The sequence below is a fragment of the Pseudonaja textilis genome, chromosome 5, assembly GCF_049901715.1.
Source record: "Pseudonaja textilis isolate UNSWEBS1 chromosome 5, rPseTex1.2, whole genome shotgun sequence".
NCBI lineage: Eukaryota > Metazoa > Chordata > Lepidosauria > Squamata > Elapidae > Pseudonaja > Pseudonaja textilis.
Genome location: NC_141994.1, coordinates 28483180 through 28503055, shown reverse-complemented (window position 1 = coordinate 28503055; position 19876 = coordinate 28483180). Strand labels below are relative to the sequence as shown.

At 37.0% G+C, this 19876-nt stretch overlaps 1 protein-coding gene across 6 annotated transcripts in view; it reads left to right on the top strand.

Annotated features, from left to right (window-relative positions):
* The window catches only part of SLC38A4 (solute carrier family 38 member 4), a 75512-nt gene that overhangs the window by 39253 nt on the left and 16383 nt on the right, over nt 1-19876 (top strand). For all 6 annotated transcript variants that reach the window (XM_087934413.1, XM_087934414.1, XM_087934410.1 and 3 more), the window contains 11 exons: nt 1796-1869; nt 2571-2663; nt 3440-3521; nt 3613-3695; nt 3801-3859; nt 6941-7222; nt 7687-7766; nt 10079-10179; nt 10612-10736; nt 12021-12165; nt 19724-19821. In XM_087934413.1, the coding sequence (XP_087790539.1) occupies nt 1796-1869; nt 2571-2663; nt 3440-3521; nt 3613-3695; nt 3801-3859; nt 6941-7222; nt 7687-7766; nt 10079-10179; nt 10612-10736; nt 12021-12165; nt 19724-19821 (1222 nt within the window). The remainder of the gene's footprint in view (nt 1-1795; nt 1870-2570; nt 2664-3439; nt 3522-3612; nt 3696-3800; nt 3860-6940; nt 7223-7686; nt 7767-10078; nt 10180-10611; nt 10737-12020; nt 12166-19723; nt 19822-19876) is intronic.

Below are 19876 nucleotides of genomic sequence, written 5' to 3'. Positions count from 1 at the left end.
ACTGAATAAACTCTCAGTCTGAAACTGTACCATGTAGATATAGATTTCTGTCCATCTAATATCTTAGTATGCCAAATGTTCTAGCAATGCTGACAGTAGTGACATACAGCTGACCTACACTATCTATACAGTGTATCCTTTGATGTACAACAGCAGATGTTTCTGAGCAAGCTTTAATTATAACTAGATCCATCAAGCAGGAGACAACTTTTAAATCATTCAGCAAATGATTCCAAATTCTTTCAATCTAGCATCATAATGTTTAATTTGGAAATGATTGAAATAACTGGATTTGATGACTGGTCTACCAATAAATACACTCAGCACACTCAGTGTTTAAGACTAAAAAATTGATGAAACAAATGTTCAACAACAGGATAATGAAGTTTTTAAAAATAAAATATTTTTTCAATCCTTTATTTAAAATTTAAAAATAATTGTTGCTTAATCTAGACTGGATTCTAGATTGAGACAGGGTTTAGACATGAGAGGGAAAAAGGGAAGTAGATGTAGTTTATCAATGATCTTATAACAGTAAAGGATAACTTTATCCATATTTATGTTAGCTTTCTTAGTTTGGATGATCCAATTCCTCCTCCCTTATACCATCAGCAGGCTGTAAAAAAACTTAGCACAAAGATTTTGACTTAAATCAAACAAGAATTCCCAATTATGTCTCCGCTAGACAACTATAACTTAATATCAGTTAATCAGGAATATAAGCAGGGATATTAACAAATATCCACATAGAGCCACTACGTCCATATCAACAAATCTGATGTTTTTTCTTATAGTGTTTTCTAAAAATGATAAAAGGGGATATATTTTTTAAAAATCCACAAATTTGATTTTAAAATGCTAAAATGTTTAACCCTAAAGTACTATATATTCTCAGGCATTGATTCATGTCTTCATCATATATCACTCTTTATTAAATAACAAATGTATTTTACATGAGCCTAGATTCAAATTAAATGCTGTATGAGTAGCTATAGCATCAAGTGAAGGACCAAACCATATATGTTTTAGAGTATATATAATTCTGTACAACATACAGTATTGTGAGATATAAGACTCCCAATAAATTTATACTCACATTTCAAAGACAAGTCTGGTGCACAATTTCAAAGTTTTATTGAAGAAAAGAAAAGTGGTTGAAAGCGTGGCCTCCAAGACCCTTCCCAAGTGGATTGAGTACAAGGAGAGCAAAATTCCATATTCAAACAATATATGCACAAAACACGCCATGCCTAAAAGACCCTCCCCACACCCCCTTATTTTCTACATTCTTAGATGAGCTAAACTATAGGCTTAAGGGTCAACATGACATTGTTTTCTGTGCCTTGGTGACTTATCTTGTTTCATTGCTGGGCTTTACCTTGGGAAGTTGTCCCTTATCTTAATTACTTGTTGCCTAACCCCAGGCAGATCTTCCCGTTTTCCAATAAGATTATAACAATGCATCATGTACTTGTAACTGAACACATTTTAAGTTTTAGGGTGGGGGTTTTGTATGTAACAGAAAGAGTAAAGAGGAAACTAATAGAAAGAGTCTATTATAAAAGAATAATTTATAGTACTTTTCTGTCAGTAAGAAGGCAAATGCTCTTACTACAGACTGGGCTTTTAAGAACACCTATGAACCTCATTGTGACTTTACCATTGCTTCCCTCAAATGTTCTTTCATCATTTCTAAAGCTACAATGGAACTCCTAAATTAAAGCCTCTATGTACATCTGAAAAGCCTTTATTTGCAATTGTTTTTTTTAAAATGGTATTTCCATATGTCTTTCAGAATCTTACTCTTCAGTGTAGCAGTAATGTCACTTTATTCAGTACATCTACTCTTGAAGACAGCCAAAGAAGGAGGTATGATTTACTTAATGTAGGGAGGGGGGCAATATTTTAAGTAAGCATATTCCAACTCATAGAATATCAGGCTCCCCACCCTGACATTCAATAATCACAACTATTTTTACTATACATTTTCATCAGTGCTATCATTCTACCCAGAAGATCCTCAAAATGACCATGTAGTGTTGCTAGCTTCGGAGACTGACAATGAGCATTTATCAGAAACTTCTTAAATGTATCATGTCAGTGATTCTCAACCTTTTCTTTCCCATGGACCCCCTTTAAATACCTTTTGTGCCACAGATGCCCCAAGACTTAACTCAAGATTTAAATCATAACGTTTCTTCAAGCTTTCATGGACTCCTATGATGATATTATAGTCCCCACAGTTTCCACAGACCATAGGTTGAGAACCACTGTATCTTGGGAATCAGATTCAGCCAAAATAATGTTCAGGTTTTATGTCCTTTCATTTCAAAATGGGGCAGGGGTCTGCATCCTGAGGATACTTTACCCAAAGTCTTCCTAAATCAGAGCCAGCATTGAATGGTAGCACAGTCACATTTTAGTCAAGTTTTACCTTTTCCTATTTTTACTGGGAACATGTTAAGTATGTACCTGTTTTAAATTAACCAGTGGGCTGTCATAAAGAGTCAAATCAAAATCAATGGATCAAATATTTTGTACTAAAATGTTCCATTTCCTGTTGGTCCTAGGCTCGCTAATATATGAAAAACTAGGTGAAAAGGCATTTGGATGGCCTGGGAAAATTGGTGCTTTTGTTTCTATCACAATGCAGAACATTGGAGGTAAGTTGGAAATACAGTTGAGAAGGTTTAAAATAAAAATGTTTTGTCCAACGATAAAAATTGGAAACAGTTGTCTGCTACTGATACCATTGTAATCTAGAGTTAGATTTAATAAAAATAAATTTCTTAACTGTATTGCCAAACATGGTATACAAGTAATATATATAATTTGAATAGCAGCTGAAAACTACTTTTAGAGTAAAGTAACACTTGATATGGAACAATTGAAAAATGACATTTAGAAATGTAAAAATGTTGCATTGTCCAAGTAGCATTTTTCTAACTGAAATTACTATTTTCTAATTTGGACTATTTATTATATTTGTATGTTGTTGCACTTGCTATAAGACATTCTGGATTTCTAGCAAATTATAGTATTCAACATGGATTGTGTGATTACAGAAAGTATTAATGTGTGGCAAACAAATGCTAATATTTGCATATGTTTTTAAATGCCTTTGGAGATCAGTTTTTTTTAAAAAAATATGACCATTTTGATCCTACTTGTTTAGGATCCCTGTCTTATAGGTACTTTTCAGTGGTGGCAACAACATCACACAAATGTCACAATATATAGTATACTTGTTTCCCAATGTCTTTATAAGTATGTAAACACCTAACAACATTGTTACACGTCTTAGCATTGTTTGTCCTCCCCAACGTGAAATTTAGATGAATAGCATTTCTATTTCACTGAAATCTTAATGAACTGAATCTTTTGTACGTCCCTTTTCAAGCATCCTATTCAACTAAAATAACCTGTTTGTCATTCACAGCAATGTCAAGCTACCTCTTTATTATTAAATATGAACTGCCAGAAGTAATCCGAGCATTTTTAGGACTTGAAGAGAATTCTGGGTATGTTTTTGCTTATGCTTACTTTTATATATTTATTTAAAACCATGTACTTATGAGATTAATTAATTCATATTTTATTTCATTAAACTAGAGAATGGTATCTGAATGGCAACTATCTTGTAATATTTGTGAGCATTGGAATTATTCTCCCCCTTTCATTACTAAAAAATTTAGGTAAGCAATTACTTATTCAAATATATAGTTTATTTTTAACTAATAATAAATTGTACTATCATTTCATTTTTCAAATAACTATACATTCCCTTATTATTTTTAAAGGTTATCTTGGTTATACAAGTGGATTTTCGATTACATGTATGGTATTCTTTCTCAGTGTGGTAAGTGTTTATACCAAATGTAGAGGAAATGTGCACAATCTTTACATCAGCCTTCTCTAATTGATCTCCAGATGGTATTGGAACTAGAAGTTCCAGACATCTAATTCCCACAACACTGCCAAACTATTTAGTAAGGCTGTATTATTATTATTATTATTCTCATCTTTCCTATTACCTATTTCCTTTTCTACTTATGACTATAACTTTGTTGCAGGAGTGGAATTCAAAAAATTTTACTACTGGTTCTGTGGGCATGGCTTGGTGGCCATGTGATTGGGTGGGTGTGCTGGGTGGTCATGTGATTGGGTGGGCATGGCCAACTTGATGTCACTCACATCATGGGGTGCCTTGCCTGGCCTCTCTTCATCTCAAAGAAATACAATTTCCCTCTCTATTTATTTACTACTACTGAACATCCAAAATACACTACTTAATCCTATGTATATATGCCATACAAATTACATAGTATAGTGTATGTATAGGCACACAAAAAGATACATTATCTACTATATATACTGTATGTGTATGGAGAGAGAGAGAGAGAGAGAGAGAGAGAGCTCTTCTAAAACTATACATATTCAACTTCACTGCATTTGGAAAAACACACCCAGAACCCACTTTCTGCCACACATTTAACTATAACTTCTGTACATTAGAACATTGCACACGCCTTCAGATTTACTTCCCTAGCCTGCACATGACTGTTAGACCCAGGGGATGTCATGGATTGAGTAAAATGTGGTGAAACTCACTGAACAATACTCTTGCTTAGCAACCAAAATTTTGGGTTCAATTGTGGTCATAAGTGAAGGACTATCTCTGCCTTCCTCTGCATGGCAGCCTTGTCCTAGTAAACTCCTCCTTTCTGGCAATTTTCCTCTCTGTTAGAGGTATCAAAATAATCCAGATGATATAAGGTCTCCTGCTGGAGCAGGGGGTTGGACTAGATGACCTCCAAGATCCGTTCCAGCCCTAAATTGCTGTGCTGGTTCAAAGAGACTTCTGAAGTCAGGGTTTGTGTCCTTCCTTCCTCTCCTTTTCTCTCTCCCTCCCTCCATCTCTCCATGTATCCATCTATGTATCCATCCATCTATATCTCATTCACTTTCTCCTCCCTCCCTCCCTCCCTCCCTCCCTCCCTCCCTCCTTCTTTCTTTCTTTCTTTCTTTCTTTCTTTCTTTCTTTCTTTCTTTCTTTCTTTCTTTTTCTTTCTGTCCCTTCCTTCCATCCCTCCCTCCCTCTCTTTTTTGTCTATCCCTTTTTCTTCCTTTCCCTTTTCTCTTTCTTTTCTTTCTTGTCTCTTCCTTCTCTTTCTCTCTCTCTCTTCCCTTCCTCCTTCCCTCTCTCCTAAAGCTAGGAGACCTACCTGAAACAAAAACTCCTTTGGATAAAACTGGCCATTTTACACACACACACAGAGAGAGAGAGAGAGAGAGAGAGAGAGAGAGAGAGAGAGAGAGAGAGGGAGAGTCCTTGTTGTTTCCTTTTAGCAATGGGCCGGTCACCAAAGTACTTTCCAAGTGCCCGGCAGCATTGCTTGCCTCCCAGAAAACCCTGGGTGATTGACTGACTGGAGCATACGCACCATGCTGTCAGTGCACTTGGATTAGTGCTTCTTCTGCGCAAGCAAGCCTCTCTCTGGAACAGGCATGGGGAGGAGGTAGATTTGTGGGGAATTGGAAGGGTTGATGGACAAGTGGCTTGTTTAGACCACACATTGGAATTCCCCGCAGTGGAGAGAAAAGTGACAAGGGGTCTCCCTGGCCAGTCTCCCGGGGACCGGGTATGAATGGATGATTGTGCCTGGTCCCACGTTGCCCAGAAAGGCCAGCAGGAGAGGCTCCCAGGTCCAGCAAAGGGGCTGTGGGTGGGATTTCCCTCCCTTTTTGGGGGAGATTTTTAAACAAAGGGCTGGGAACTTGCCTTTCCCACCCCACTGGCAGCTCTGGGCTATGATGGAGATATTACTTTGAATGTTCTGTTGTAAATTATTGGTGCATGCATTAAAATGGCAATAAAGAGTTGATGGGCACATCAGTGGTTCCATCTTTTTTGTAAATTTTTTCCATTTGTCACCAGATAAACTAGAGTTATTATGACATGAACCATGGCAGTATAAATAGAGACTAAGTAGTGATGTAAGCTGTATTACACTGATTAAACCTCTTCCAATTCCATGTTTAACAAAACTAGCTAGAATTCTTTGAGGAACTTTCACTTGTGCAGCTTTTTTTTTCTTTTGCAAAATTAAGCCAGGAAATCTTTTCAGAAGCAAACCTTTTCATTACCATTCTTAACCTCTCCAAACCCAAAACATGATCCAATATCACACTGAAATGGGGCTATTTGGTACTGAAAATCAACAATGTAATCATTTGAAGCATTGGTTTTCCCAATCCAATTTGTATCTTTTCTGTCCCCAAATATTAATACATCCCAAATTTAGCCCTGTTTCCTTCTCTAATGCCAAAATGACATTTATAATCTGAGAATATTGGGAGGTGAAGATGTGGTCCTGATCTCTCAATTACCATCTAACACTGGAATATTATGTAGCAGCAGTACTATTAGCTTGAGAAGTAACAGGACATGATAACTCAATCTTGATTAGGTTGCAAATTTTAATGTGTTATACATATTTCAATTTTTATCAACAATAAACCAAACCAAATGTTTAAGCAAAGTATTATTTTAGTTAGTGATATCCAGGCTGGTTTTTATCTATTACATTATTTCTCAAAATTGATGTATTTCTGCAATTGTAAATTACATTAACCATTAAAAGATATACTATATAAACTTTAAAAATAAAGATCCTTTCTGGCAAATATCCAATGGCTGCATTCTTCAAAACATGTTCATCGGATATTAGTGGTATGATATTCTAGCCACATAATAGCCCAAATCAAATTCTGGCACCATGTTATATATAAATGTACTTGTTGTTTTACTTTTCTGACAGTGCAACATTAAAATGTAACTTCTGAGAAAATGATAATTGCAGTGCTTTATAATGAGATCCAGTGCTTTCTGTGATAAATTAATACATGTCTTTTCTTGTTTATATTTATAATAATTTAGGTAATCTACAAGAAATCCCAAATAGCCTGTCCTCTCTCAGTCTTGGACAATAAAATTGGCAACTGGTCCTACAATGATACTGCAGTTCCGCTACATGTAGTGGCATTACCAAATGATTCTGCTAATTTGGAATTAAATTTGATGATGGACAGCACTAACAAACAATATTCTTCAGTTTTTGAAGAAACCAAAGTTAAGCTACATCAAAGTGGAGTAGAATATGAAGCCCGTGGAGAAGACAATGATAAATGCCAAGCCAAGTATTTTGTATTTAACTCACGGGTAAGAGCCTGTTATCATTTATCCAACAGAAAATAACCTCTATAAATGTTGATCTTCTCCCTTAAAGAGTGCATTTTGCACATTTTTAAAATGTAAAATATATTGGTCACTGCTACAACTTTAATAGTGGCCATATCTTGTTGCATCATGGTTAGGATCTATATAATATGGTTAGAATATACACACTAAAAGCAATGGTCCCATAACAAATATTGTCCTCATTCTCCTTCTTTCCAAATTTATATACAATATATGTTTGAGTCACTTGCTTCCCAAATAGATCTCTAGCTAGCATCGTCTTGGTTTAACTCTGTTCATCTGGGCTTCTACCTTGCTTAAAGTTTTAACAGTACTAATTGCACCGTATCAACCCCTTACAATATTCAGGAAATTGAATTCAGGTTGCCTAGGAAAAAGCAAGCTCAGCATTAACCAGAGCTGAAATCTTTGTTTGTTTTTTTCAGACTGCCTATACAATACCAATTCTGGCCTTTGCATTTGTATGCCATCCAGAAGTATTACCTATATACAGCGAACTTAAAAAGTAAGACTATTTACAGATTTCCTCTGACTTTTTTATTTCATAAAGATTGAAATTTTTCCATAGCAAAACATTACTATTTATATTTCTCTTTCACTTTTCTTTGGTTTATTGTTAATTTCTCATTTCTTTATACGTTTTCATTTCACATTGGAACATCTGAGAATGCAATATACATTTTAAAATGGACAGTGAATTAGTACTGTGGTCACAGTTGCCATTTTGACATTTTGACCTCCCCAAGAAGATCCCTGTTCACATTCTTAATGCAGTATCCAATATATTTTAGGTTTTGTTCAATACATTTTGTACTGTAATAGTAAACCTTACTGTTTGATTAGTATACAGGGAATCTGTGGGTTAAGATTGTGATGGTGAACCTATGTCATGTGTGCCAGAAGTGGCATGCAGAGCCATTTCTCCGGGCATACCAGCTGTCACCTATTGCTCTTCTGGGTTCTGGTCAGCTGGCCTTACCGCATGTGGGAACGCTGGAAACTATAAGAGCAGCTTCCCAGGTGGTCTTCATGCACACATGCGCATTAGAAACCAGAAGATCAGGTGGCCAGCACGCATGTGCATGCCAGGGAGCTAAGCTTCCAGATTCCGGCACTCCCACGTGCACGCATTGGGGATCTGCTCTTCTGGTTTCCAGCACGCATGCATGTGCGTGCTCCTGTTTCAGCACTCGGTGCGGAAAAGGTTAGCCACCACTTGCAGACAATTTGCATTGATGAACAGACTGCATATTACTAAAAAGGGGTGACAGCCTTCTTCTTCCTCATGTTGACCAACCACTGAAACTGTGCAATGTTTTCATGAACTACTGAAGCTGCACATTTTTATATACAGTATTTCACAGAAAGTGAGTACACCCCTTCACATTTTGTAAATATTTAAGTATATCTTTTCATGTGACAATACTGAGGAAATAACACTTGGCTACAATGTAAAGTAGTGGGTATACAGCTTGTATAACAGTGTAAATGTGCTGTCCCCTCAAAATAATGCAACACGCAGCCATTCTGCATAGTTTGGAGAACCCCCAAATCCCACTCCTAGCTGGCTCCATCCACCCCTCCCCTCCTAGGAATTCCAACATAGATGCAGGTAATTGCAGTGTGCATGCGGAGGTTCCTAGAAGTTCAGGAAGGCTGGAAATGGGCCTGTTTCTGGCTTCCAGAGAGCCTCCAGAGCCCGGGGAGGGCAAAAATACCCCCCACTGTGATGCAGAAGGCTGACTAGGCGACACCCACCATGGCCATGCCAGCCTAGCAACTGGGTCAAGAACCCCTTGCTAAAACTTTTGAAGCCCACCCCTACCAGTAACACTTCTGTTTTTAGATGTACTCAAAACTACTGTGACCATAAAACAACAGATCTTGAATGATAATAATATGATCCCACCCTCAACCATTTCAGCCAAATTTGTCAGTTATTTCTTCCTTCTGGAGAACAAACTTACATTTATCTTCTTTTTCAACTGGGCTTCCTAAGTAAAACTATTTTCTCAGTTGTGGCATAGGATAATATTCCTTTGCCAACAATGAAGTAAGAGTTAATTGATAATCCTTATGCTTTGTGTGTATAGAATAACTTGAAAGTATTGCATGATTTTATTCTTAATCTCAACAGTAAAATAAATTTAAATTATAATTATACTATTACACCATTAATATTTCTAATCATCCATTAACCGGAATTCTCTTGAGCCACATCCTTAAAAAGGACAAATATAATCTCCAGATATTTATTTTTAAATAAAATGAACAAATGAAATAATATACTGTAAATGACTCAGGAAGAGAGCAAAACGTGGTGATGTAGGGAAATTTAAAGTTTGATATCTTAAGAATTTATTCCCACTTCACATTATCCTTCCTAAAGTTCTTTTAGGCACGATATAAGTCTGGTATAGATTTAATAAGCAAATGAAGCCACTTACTGTACTGAATACATGAAAGCTGAAAAAAAGGTCCTTGGTATTCTTTGAGCTTGGTTGTTTTCTTGTAGACGTTCTACTATTCAACTAGATAATATCATCAATGCTAGTACTAGGTATAGCACTGATGATGTTGCCTAGTTTGGGTAATTAAATGTCTGCAGGAAAGCAACTAAGTTCAGAGAACACCAAGGACTCCTCATTTCGACCCTGAGCTACAAATAGAGCTGAAAGAGGCACAAGGTAACCATCACTCTCTCTCTCTCTCTCTCCCTCCCTCCCTCCCTCCTAGTTTTTCTCTTATATACGTACAAAGCTACATGAATAAATAAATCTACTAGTAATTAACTGTCCATTGCTGTATTTTTCTCAGCCCATCTCGAAAACGGATGCAAAATGTTTCTAACATCTCCATCATGGGAATGCTTATCATGTACCTCCTCTCTGCCCTTTTTGGCTATCTTACTTTCTATGGTGAGTTTAAGCTGATCTGAAATGCTCAACATATCTGTTCAGGCTTCATATTATTCAGAATCTGTTTCCTTGTAATAACAATTTCCTTTCACTGGATTGTTGTTGTTTAAAAAATCAGCTTTAGTTTGCTATCTATAAAATAATTGTGCACAGTAAGGAATGTTATTTTACCTGAGCAATTTAAAATATCAACTTCATATGCTAAGATCAAGGTCTATTATTGTTTGATTGTCTTCTACCATAGTTTATCTCTAAACCAGGGAACAGATAACTGAATTCTGCCCAACTGACCTAATGATGAACATATTGCAAATCAGTCTCCATGTAGGGATTTTTGCTGTTTACTAATTCCAAACTGTTCAATGTGAAGGTGCACCAAGTAATGATGAAGTTGCTTGAGAAAACTAATAGAGAAATGTTCTTTTTTATCAGGTGAAGTAGAAGATGAGTTGCTTCATACATACAGGAAGGTTTACACCTTTGACACTCTGCTCTTGATGGTTCGTCTTGCAGTTCTTGTGGCTGTGACTCTCACTGTACCAATTGTCCTTTTCCCAGTAAGTTGTTTTAAGCAAATTTTAAGCAGTCCATCCATGATTGTGCTCTTTGCTCCCCTCTTGTAATCCACTCCAAAAAATTCAAGTGTAAAATGGGTTCATTTTTTAATTTTTAATGACAATGTGACATGACATTAAAAATCTTACAGATTACAGACAAAAATCTAGAAAGGTAAATTTAAGCACTTGGTGGGGGCTATTTCAGATTTAAAAAATTACTTCAGGAATTATATTAATGATCTTGATATATTTAAGAAATTGCTCCAATCACCAGAGAACATAAGATTCATAGTTTCAGTTTAATGTGGTAGCCAGCTATGGCCTCTTCCAAGATACTCCATTCTGCAAAATGCACATATACTAAGTATTATGTGACCATAAGCACATTATCTTCTCTTACATGGGGAAATTCTTCCATTGTTGTGTTTTTCCCCTAAAATCCTGTTTAGGGAAATATATTTTGTTATTTATCTATGGGTGCTACTATTTTGACTAAACTAAGGTCAGCCTTGAATCTTAAATACTGTTTATAAAAGAAATGCTTGTGGAAAAATTTATAACCTAAAGGAAGAGTCTCCATGATACTAAAATCAGTGAGAAAATAGCTACTGATTGTTTTTACAAACTCCATGCTGATGCTATTTTTTCATGTTTGGTATCTGCACTTAAGACTCCCCCCTCCCCTTTAACAAGTCAAGTGATTTCTCTGTAATGTTGACCACGGGAGCTGCTATTAACCTTTTACCTAGTAATTATCCCTGCATCTTCATAGCAGCCACAGAAATGCTGTCTAGGCTTGAGATATTTGCAGAGTAGGCCAAACAGAATCATATATCCACATTTATTTTTCCAGGTGTCTCTTGTAGATGGAATGATAAAGTGAAATTATGTTTAATAGACATATAGAAGAAGCAAAAGTCCTTCTTTAGTAAAACCTACAAGAAATTCTATAAAATTGATTCCTGCAACTACAATATAAAGTGAATATACTAAGATACTTATGAAGATATTTTCTTTATGGATTTCACTGGAAACCATGCTGACATCCTTTTCCAAGTCAGGTTTCATTTAATAAGTAGAACTAATAAGTAGAACTTATTTTTGATATCTTCATATTAGTTTTAACATTAGATATTCTGCATCAAAGTACATTTTTTATTTATAAAACCTCAGGATAAAAGGGCATGTTTACAAAAATGTGAAAAGGGGAAAAGGTAAATCATTTCTTGCTACAAGATATTTAAAGGGCATAATAAAACTAAAATATGCTGATTTTTTTTATAGATTCGTACATCTCTTACCACGCTCTTGTTCCCCAGAAGACCTTTCAGTTGGATAAGACACTTCCTCATTGCTGTTGTTATTCTTATATTTAATAATCTTTTAGTCATCTTTGTCCCTACTATTAAAGACATATTTGGATTCATAGGTATGAATGCTTTCTTTTGCTGTCATTGTTTTAAATAAAGAATATTAACATAGCAACATGTTCATTTTTGGCAAAACTCCTTTCACTAACCTGGTATTTGGATAAGCTAGATCTATAATCCCTGCCAAATTATTGTGGACTCTGAGACAATGGTGGTATGCTGCCATTCAGATTGGTTCAGCCAAACTGGTAGTAAAAAAAGCCTCCGACAATCAGCTGAGAGGAGAAAGAAGAGAAAAGCTGAGAGGAGAAAGAAGAGAAAAGTGCAGGATCAGCCCTCCCACCTGCCCCTGTGCTTTTCTCTTCTTTCTCCTCTCAGCTGATTGGCACTGCAGGCCCCAATTGGTGTGGGAAAAGCTGCATGTGTGCGCTAGGTGCACGTGCATGCACGCAATCACCAAACCGGTGGTGAAACAGGCAGGATCCCACTGCTGCTCTGAGAAGTCGTTTTATCAATAGAAGGGAATACTTGTAGCTTGGGGTTGAACTGAGGGGTCATTGTTGCTGTTGAAGCTTGGTTGTTTTCTTGCAAACATTTTATTACCAAATTAGGTAACATCATCAGTGCAAAACAACCAAGCTCAGAAAGTTGTTTTTTATACAGAAAGGGAGAGGAGAGCTTGTGGATCTTTCCATCCTGATGTACTTGTAAGATGTGAGTTAAAAAAGTTAAAATGATAGCCACGACTATTTGCCACCCATTTATTCATGCCTGCAACGGTGCAACATCCAGTTGAAAAAGAACAGTGCAACACCTAAAAAGGAACAGTTCTCCAATTGTACAGTAAAGGTAGACATCTTGATTTTTTCCCATCCACCCCTATGGTCACCCATGCTTCTATTACTTACAACAATTAGGAGCCTTTTATATAATTATTATTGCATAGAGGAAGTGAAACACCCACCTCTTGTTCAGATGCCAATCCAGAGAAGACCCTACACAAAATTTCATATAAGATTTGGTCAATCTTTTTCTAGTTTCACATGTGATAAGCTTTTTAAAAATAGACCAATCATCCTCTTTCTCACCTATTCCAGCTATTCTCATTTTCTATATAGAAATGAGATCTCAGTAATTACAACCTATGCTAAATATTGCCCTTGATGTTTAGATCTTCTAGAATCTAGATTTTAGGATGAAGACTTTTAATTATTTCCACAATCGATCAGGTTTTTGGATAATAATGGAATAATTTTGGAGGAGGAATGAGTAGACTCCTAGTGTGTTCTAGATTATAAGACTAGAAGACTGACTTTTTAAAATATATTATCAGAGCCTTTCTTCTTTTCTAGAATATTATTTGTAAAGTTTAAAAGAGTTTATTCTTGTATTTTAATTCCTCATTGTGTTTTGGCTTTGGTATTTATAGGCATTGTTATTTTCCTGTCACGATAATCTACTTTGGAAAATATTTGTTGAAAAGCAAACTACAATTTTGAACAAATAAATAGCAATTTACAAGAAAACATGCAATTCTAAAATTTTCTGCATTGTAGAAATATTTCTAATAGAAAAATAGACCCATAGATAAATTGGTAGGATTCAGCCGGTTTGTGCCAGTTCTGCCAAACCTGTTGTTAATTTTTTGTGTAGTTCAGTGCACCAGTTCCCACCACTGGCTGGCCACACCACGCCATGCCATGCCACGCCCACAGGGATTGCCATTCAGAGTGGGGAGGCTGCAGGGGCATGACTGGGAGTTGTGCTGATCAACTGGGAGGCGGCAATAGACCAGTGGCGCTGAGCAGCTGGAAGGCTGATCAGTCAGTTCAGTCAGACCTTACAACTTCGTGAGATCTTTTTTCCCCAAAGAAGTTGGAGGGTCTGACTGAACTTTTTAAAAACTGGTAGTCACCTGGTCCTCTTTTGTTACACTGCATGCAGGAGAATGGAGTTAGATTAGGGAGGGAATGGTGGTTGCTCTGGGATGCGTGGAAGTGAGGATTTTGCATTATGATAGGTCTGGAATGGGGTGGAAGTGAGAATTTTGCATTATCTTTGCTCTGGGATGGGGTGGAAGTAAGGAATTTGCATTATGATTGCTTATAAGTAAGTAAGAACCAATAAAAGAGGAATGGAAAAATCCCTCTCTGTAGATAAGCATTTTTCAGTCTTGGCAAGTTTAAGGTGGACAAACTACATGCTGCCTGGGGAAATCTGGAATTGAAGTCCGTGCACCTTAAAATTGCCAAAATTGAGACGCATGAGTCTACATACAGCTTATGATTTTCCATTCCTTTTTTATTTAGAGTTAGGTGCAATTAAATAAATCAGTTGTGGTTTCCTTAACAAATAGTGATTAAAGCAATATGAACCATTACTGGACTTTTTGTGAGAAGCTGAAATTAAAAATTGATCTGGGCTTTGATGATTAGATATGGGATTATGGAAATAATGTAAACAAATGTTAATCTTAGAGTAAGAGTTTGATATATATATTTTATTTATATCTGTACCAAAGAAAATTAGAAAGTTCTTTTTTGATTTTCCTTCTTTTCCTCTTTCTTACACTTTCATTCTTTTTCTTTTCTGAGCCTTTTCTTTTTTCAAATCTGTTTTTTATTTGTTTATACCTTAGCTTTGTATTTTTTTTATGTATGAAGGATCAAATATTCAGCCATTATAATTCTAGATTCCTTATTTACAGAAATCATATCAAAATTTAGAATGAAATCTACTGGGAGACATTTCATATAAGGCAGGCTCTGAGTCCCTCTAACCAAAAAGTATTTATTGATAGAAGAGAATACTTGTAGCTCAGTGTTGAACTGTGGGGTCCTTGGTCCTCTCTGAGCTTGATGGTTTTCTTGCAGATGTTTCATTACCAAACTAGATAATATCATCAGTCCTAGAAGGGAGTGAAGTTTGCTCTTATTTTCATATACTAGTGGCTTACCCTGTCAGTGTTGATCAGTTGCTTCATAAATGGTATTTGATCGGTGCCAGGTCTCTACAGCCTCAGGCACAGAAGAGCTACTCTGCACCCTTCCCTCAAATGTTTTTAAAATGCATAGTTTCCAAGCATTCCTTTAGGAACCTCCAACATGCAAACTGGTTACTCATCCTAAAATGAATCCTTTTAACCTGTAGCTTTAAAATCTGCTGTTTGCTGGGAAGATGTGTAGCTAAAAGTCAGTCTACATTTAGTGTACATATGGCGATATTTCTTCATAACCAAACAAAAGAGTATTTTCTGTGCAGTTTACACCCCTTGCTTGCTGGATCTGGATGTGTCAAAGCAAAGCCCACATTTTATAATTAACCCCTATGCCCCATTTTGACTGGCAGAGTGCTACAGGAGGCTGATTGCTGTCACACCCCTTGGTCACATCTACCCAGTCATGCCCCCCAGCCATGCCCACCCAGCTATGCCAACCCAGCTGGTCATTCGGGCAGAGAACTGGTTGTTAAATAATTTGAATCCCACCTCTGCATAGATACATTCATAGAAATGTCAGGTATTGTAATAGAAGATTCTCATTGTCTATTTGTAACTTCTGGCAATATAATTTACTGGATACCTGATAATATATTAAAAATGCATATTCAGAAAACAGTAATTTTAGTTTGGTTCAGATTGGAGCAACTATAATATTGAAAATTCAAATTTAGAATTAGGTCTACTGGGCTATAAGTGACCAGTTGTTTCTTACCCAGCATTTGAGAAGAAATGTTCAAGGGATTTAATTTAAGTGAAATAGAGGAAGGTTGGATGCAAAGTGTTACAGAGCTGGGAATATTAGAATCTCCAAAATTGGAGTAGTCATCTTGTCAGACTTTAGCCCAGAGGTTAGCAAGCTATAAATCTCACCTCTCCAAACAATGAACCATCTAACTGAGAATAGGCTTTCTTGGCAGGAAACATTCAGATAGATCAGATAAATAAGACTTTTATTACAGATAAGAATTAAGAGACGTACACACAATAATGTATCTTCTGATATTCACATAAGACAAAATGTTTAAATACTACTATGCTTTACAGCAGTGTTTCATCAACTTTAAGATGTATGGATTTCACTCCCAAATTCCTCGGCCATCACTAAAGTTGCTGAGATTGAAAAACACTGTTGCAAATGTTAAAGTCTTGGATTTTTGAATTAATGGAAAATTGAAGGTCACTCTGACCTTCTCTCTGTTCTGGGCCCATAACCTGTCAGAGCGTTTGCAACGTGACTGCTATTGTGTGACAACCCAGAAGCAAAACACAGCACATAGAGGCTTTGACTATTTAACACAAGGAGAGAGTATATACCCTCTAATGGCTGCCTTATATAAATGCCTCTTAAAGTGGTAAAACTTCTGTGGACCCCTTCTTAGTCTAAAACTGGCAATACCAATGCTGATTCATCTTAATTACATTGCCTTACATTGCATCAGCTTTACAGCTGGTCAGCTCTTAAATCTCAATACCTTAATATTCCCCCCATTTAAAGCTGAGCAGCTGATAAACCAAAGTCTTTAACATAGTCCTTATACTTTTCCACAGATACAGGCTTTGTTAACATATCAGTTTACAAATACTGATATATCTTATACGTATACATTTGCATCCTTTAACAAACGTACATACCAGTTTAATTCCAATTACAGTGTCAGCAAACAATATTACAAACCATGTGCAACAAACCATGCTTTATACTGCAGTTCATTATTGTGTAATAAAACATCTGTGTAACACCATTTGCACCCTACTGCCTTTTTCCTTTCTGGCAATGACATTATCTCCTGGCAACTTTGGGGTTCAAACCTGACACTGTATGCTCTAACCTCACTTGCAGTGAACTGTTCTGGAGGTATACCTTTATTACTCCTCATAGATCTCCTTGGTATTATATATCCCTGCATTACTGTTTCAGATCTCTTCAATATATATATATATCTTCTGTGTTTTCACTTTTTATCACAGTCTATCCTCTTCTAAATCTATATCTGATCCAGTTTCATGTCTTATCTTCCCTGTTTCACCTTCCAGTAAACTAGGACTATGCATTGGCCTGAACACACCATGATTAGCATGTACCTTGTTCCAATTTTTCTGCTCCACAAAACTAGCAGATTTTGAAATCTCTACTTGTTTAGTGCCATCTGTAAACCTGTACCCTTTTGTTCCTGGCTCATACCCAACAAATCTAAGCTTCCTGACCTTTTTCTGTCCTTTTCTCCTGGTGCACCCAGGTATATCTGCCAAATTTAAGAACTTAAATGGAGCCAAGGAAGATTTCCTTCCATGCAACAGGAAATATGACATTTTCTGTATTGCTACACTCCATCCTGTTAATGATATAATTCAATGTCCTCATGGCTTTCCCCCAGTATATTTTACTCATGCTTGCATCAGCAAGCAATGCGTCCTTCATGGTCTATATCACACCATTCCTCCTTTCAGCCACTCCATTTTTAGCCAGCGAATATGGATTCATTCTTCTATGCCTTGTGTCTAGAATGCTTAACCTCCTTTGGAACTTCTCAGACATAAACTCAGTTCCACTGTCTGTTTGCAGCTGGAATATTTTATACCCATATCGTCACTCTACAAGTGTAAACCATTGCCTGAATTGTTGCAATACTTCAGTCTTGTTTTTCAGCAGATAACAATACCCATATCTACTGTAGTCGTCTATTATGACTAAGGCATATTTAGTTCTTCCTAAAGAGGGTACCATAGGGCCAACCAAATCAGCATGAACTAATTGCAATACTCTTGTTGTTCTTGCACTTTTCTTAGTTACAGGATACACCCTGAATTTAGACTCCTTATAAACAGCACAATCTAAATGTACATTACATTTCTTTAACTTCAGCCCCTCAGCTAAGTCTGGCATCTTTTTCGTATGTTAAAACTTGCATGCCCCAATCTCCTATGTAACAAATGTACACAATTGTCATGTGTGAGAACATTCATAAGTACATATGAACAATTATTTTCCTGCCTTCCCAGAATGTACAGGCCATCCTTCTTAACCCCTTGTGCACATATCTGTCCATTTTTCCTACTGGTGTACTGTCCCTCTACAAATAATATTTCATAACCTTACTTGCCTAACTTGCATATACTCAACAGATTAAGTTCTAATGCAGGTACATATAAGGCATTGTACAATGTATCACCTATTTCTGGTACATAAACATTATCTTCCCCTTTTACAGCAGCTCTTTGTCCATCGGCCAGACTAACCCAGGTTTGCATTGCTGGTTTCAAACCAGAAAATGCTTGTGGATTGTTAGCAATATCCTGGCACGCCGCAACAACCATGAATTCCTGGTGTCTTCAGTCATTGATGCTGCCAAGGAAAATGATGCTGGAGAACCACTCCATATGTGCTGAGTAGTCCTGCGCCCTTGTCTCGCTGCTCCTCTGTTCCTCCTCTCAGGGCAATGTCTCTGGAGATGCTCAGTAGAACCACCATGTAGCACCTCTTCACAAAGTTCACTGTCTCAGCTACTCTGCCACCATCCTGGAAAGATGGTGATCTGTGCTGAGCGTTCTCTCCTCCCTTTCCTTATTTCCTCTCCAGCTGTTTCTGCTCCTCCTCTAATAATCGACCAGTGGTTAAATCCTGTTCTTGTATAGGCTCCAGACTTGTTACAAGAACGTCCCATGAACTGTCCAAGAAACTGAGCACCACATATACTTTGTGTGCTCAGTAAATGTCATTCCTCTTTCTTCCAACTCAAGGAATGTCCTTCTCATATTCTGCAGATGTGTGGACATATACTCCCCTGGCTTTAGCTGTGTTTTATACAGTCTTCTAGTCAGCAACACTTTACTGCATGCAGTTTCTCTCATGTGCACACTGCACAACACCTCCCAGCACTCTTTTGCAGACTGGAGACCCCTCACATGTATCAGTTGACTGTCCTCCAAAGCCAGAATTATGCTGGCTAATGCCTTTTCGTTTTTCCTCTGGTCCCCATCATCCTGAACTACCGGTGGATCAGTAACAATCATCCACAACTCCTCCCTCTGCAGGTACATCTCCATCGTCACATTCCAGAAGAGGTAGTTTGTCTCATTCAGCCAAGATACCAAGAAATCTCCTCCCATTAGGCCAACGGAGGCCATGTTGCCACTAATCATATTTAAACCACTTACTCTGGTGCAAGCTCCCACTGGGTTTCTCTTCTCTCTAGGCTCTCCAGTCACATTAACCTTCTCTCTGTTCTGGGCCCATAACCTGTCAGAGCGTATGCAGTGTGACTGCTATTGTGAGACAACCCAGGAGCAAAATACAGCACATAGAGTCTTTGACTATTTGACAGTGATTTATATACAAGATATACACAGAAATATATATGTGGTAGGCAAATACCTGACAAACAAGCAATCTTCTTAACTCTGTATGGAAAACTCTGCAATGGAGATAAGACACATCTTCATTGCATCAGCCTTACGTTACATCAACTTTACAGCTGGTCAGCTCTTAAATCTCAATACCTTAACATATTGCAATGTTACTATGCTTTGGAGAGAAATTAATAGTAATAAGCCTCTTTTTAAAAGCCCCTTAGCTTGCTTTCATTTCCTAAACAATAAGACTATGTTTCCTATTGCAGGTGCCTCTGCTGCAACAATGCTGATTTTTATTTTGCCTGCTGCCTTTTATCTTCGGATTGTCAAGAAAGAGCCTTTGAGATCACCTCAAAAGATTGGAGTGAGTCATCCATATTTTTTCAATTATTGAGCTAAGTTGTAGCTCTTCCTACTAA